Source organism: Brachypodium distachyon, chromosome 5 (assembly GCF_000005505.3).
Source record: "Brachypodium distachyon strain Bd21 chromosome 5, Brachypodium_distachyon_v3.0, whole genome shotgun sequence".
NCBI classification, from domain to species: domain Eukaryota; kingdom Viridiplantae; phylum Streptophyta; class Magnoliopsida; order Poales; family Poaceae; genus Brachypodium; species Brachypodium distachyon.
The window spans coordinates 22,950,777-22,953,021 of NC_016135.3; the positions used below are offsets into that span (position 1 = coordinate 22,950,777).

Below are 2,245 nucleotides of genomic sequence, written 5' to 3' on the forward strand. Positions count from 1 at the left end.
GAATTAGCTTACATGTACATAGTACATCAACCCCGGCCATATATGCATATCATAGCACCCACTTATTATTTCGATCCACAGCACTTGGTAGCTACTACACCAGCGTGTGGAGCAAGCAGTGAGGGCGTGGCCTAGCAGAACCGATCGGCCGTCATGGGGGGAGAGACCAAGGTGGAGATCTTTGAGGAGAAGACGGCCGTGTACAAGGTGCACGTCCACTGCGGGCAATGCGCGCGCGACATCGAGACGCAATTCACTGAGTTCCACGGTGCGTGCTCGACCAACTTGTTTATGATCATTCCACTGCGTTTTTGTAGCGTCGCGTGGCACACTCACTGACACTGGCTGGGGGTGTTGGCGTGCTGCTGCAGGGGTTCAGGAGGTGAAGCTGGACGCCGGGTCAGGGAAGGTGACGGTGAGGGGCGTCGGCTTCGACGTCGAGAAGCTCAGGGTCAAAGTGTCCAACGGCTGCCGGAAGCACGTTGAGTACATACCTCCCCGCGAAGACATAATCACCGAGATCAAGACCAAAGAGGAGGTATATGCTCTGAACCTGAAACTCACCTGAATTTGAAGTCTGAACACCAAGATATCACAATGCATATGCAGTCCTATTTTTTTGTTGGCATTCCATTAATTTTGCACGGTTAATTTCAACAATTCTGTCCCGCTCGTTCATAACGCAGGAGCTGACGATCATAACCGTGAAGGTTCACTTGCATTGCCCTGACTGCGCAGTCAGGGTCAGAGAGATTCTACTCGAGCACAAGCGTAATTAATTTCTCTCCGACAGTTGCCCCCCTTCTCTAAATCCTAGCTAGCACTGATCATATGTTTGCACATGCTAACTGGTAATACAGATATCTACGCGGCCAAGACAGACTTCGGCAAGAACCAGTGCGTCGTGGAGGGGGTCATCGAGGAGACGAAGCTCACCGAGTACATCTACCAGAGGACGCGGAAGCAGTGCACCATCGTGAAGGTGGAGAAGAAGATCCGCATCGTGGAGGTGAAGAAGAAGAAGAAAGAAGAGGAGGTTGTTAAGGTGGCCGAACAGGTCGCCGAGGCCGTCGAGGAGGCGGTCAAGGAGGTCGTCGCCCCGTACTTCATCCCCTGCACGCACCCGCACTTCGTCGACTACTCGCACCCGCGGCGCCGCGGCGGGTGCTCGCCGTGCGGTGGTGGGTATGGCGGCTACGGTGGTGGATACGGCGACGGCTTCGGCGGTGGTGGCTGCGGTGGCGGTGGTGGCTATGGATCGTACACGCACTCTGAGCTCAGAGGGTACCAGGACACGTCGTTCCTGCATTGCTCGCACCCCGTTGAGTTCCTCAGTTATGAGGACCCGAATGCCTGCTCCGTGATGTAGAGTACTGATTCGTAATCAACTTTATATCTTTGCCCCTATGAAAGGGCAAAGAAACCACCTATAGGATCGATCGGCCACGTCGACGCAAATCTCCCGGGATGCCTTTTTTTCAGCCCGGCCGCTGTCGTCCGATTTGATTTGGCCCACCGTCGGTGTGCGCTGTGAGGAGGGGGCTCATGCACCTTGGCACCTGTCCCTTGAGCTGTCCCATGGAGTTTTCTCGGGTGTGTGCGGCCTCAGTTTTGAGGGGTTCCGTTAAGCTTTCCCTGCCGGCCGCCGCTCCCAAAATCCCGTCGGTTTGACTCATTGGACGGGAGACAGCAAACCTCCGCGAGGGCGAGTGAGAGATGGCGGCGGTGACAGCGCAAGCTCTGAGCAGCAGGCACCAGATGACAGCCATGGGGCTGGGCATCTGGTGGATGGAACACCAACCATCCGTGGCCTCAAGCATTTCGTCCTCCGCGCCGGTACGCCTGCCTCCCCCTCTCCCCCGTTCATCCTCTTCGGATCTATGCTCATGTGGATCGAATCGAGTTGAATCCCTGGGTGGGGGTCAATGGTTCTCTTGTGTGGCAGGAGGCAGAGCGTGTCGCAGTCGTCGAACTCGCCGAGGCACACGGCACACTCGAGCTCGCCCTTCAGGCCGGCCCTGTGCACCCTCACGTCGGCGTACGCCATGGTCGGGAGCGCCCGGAGCACGGCCTTGTCGAGACCGCGCGTCCTTCTCACCTCCCGCTGCCGGCGCCGATGGCGAGGAGGTCGCCCGCAGGTCCCATGCCGAGCAGCGGAGGTAGAAGGAGAAGAATCCGAGGAAGAAGAAGGCGGTCACAAGCACCACGATTATGGCCGCCATCGATGGGTTGAGGTTTTGTGGGT

General features: G+C 57.3%; 1 protein-coding gene across 1 annotated transcript; it reads left to right on the top strand.

Annotated features, from left to right (window-relative positions):
* On the top strand, window positions 1–1,481 carry LOC100829987 (heavy metal-associated isoprenylated plant protein 4). Its single transcript, XM_014895799.2, has 4 exons — window positions 1–268; window positions 372–538; window positions 687–771; window positions 861–1,481. Exons 1-4 carry the CDS (start codon window positions 154–156, stop codon window positions 1,367–1,369), a joined length of 876 nt encoding a protein of 291 aa, XP_014751285.1. The 5' UTR covers window positions 1–153; the 3' UTR covers window positions 1,370–1,481.
* The last annotated feature ends 764 nt before the right edge of the window (window positions 1,482–2,245 follow it).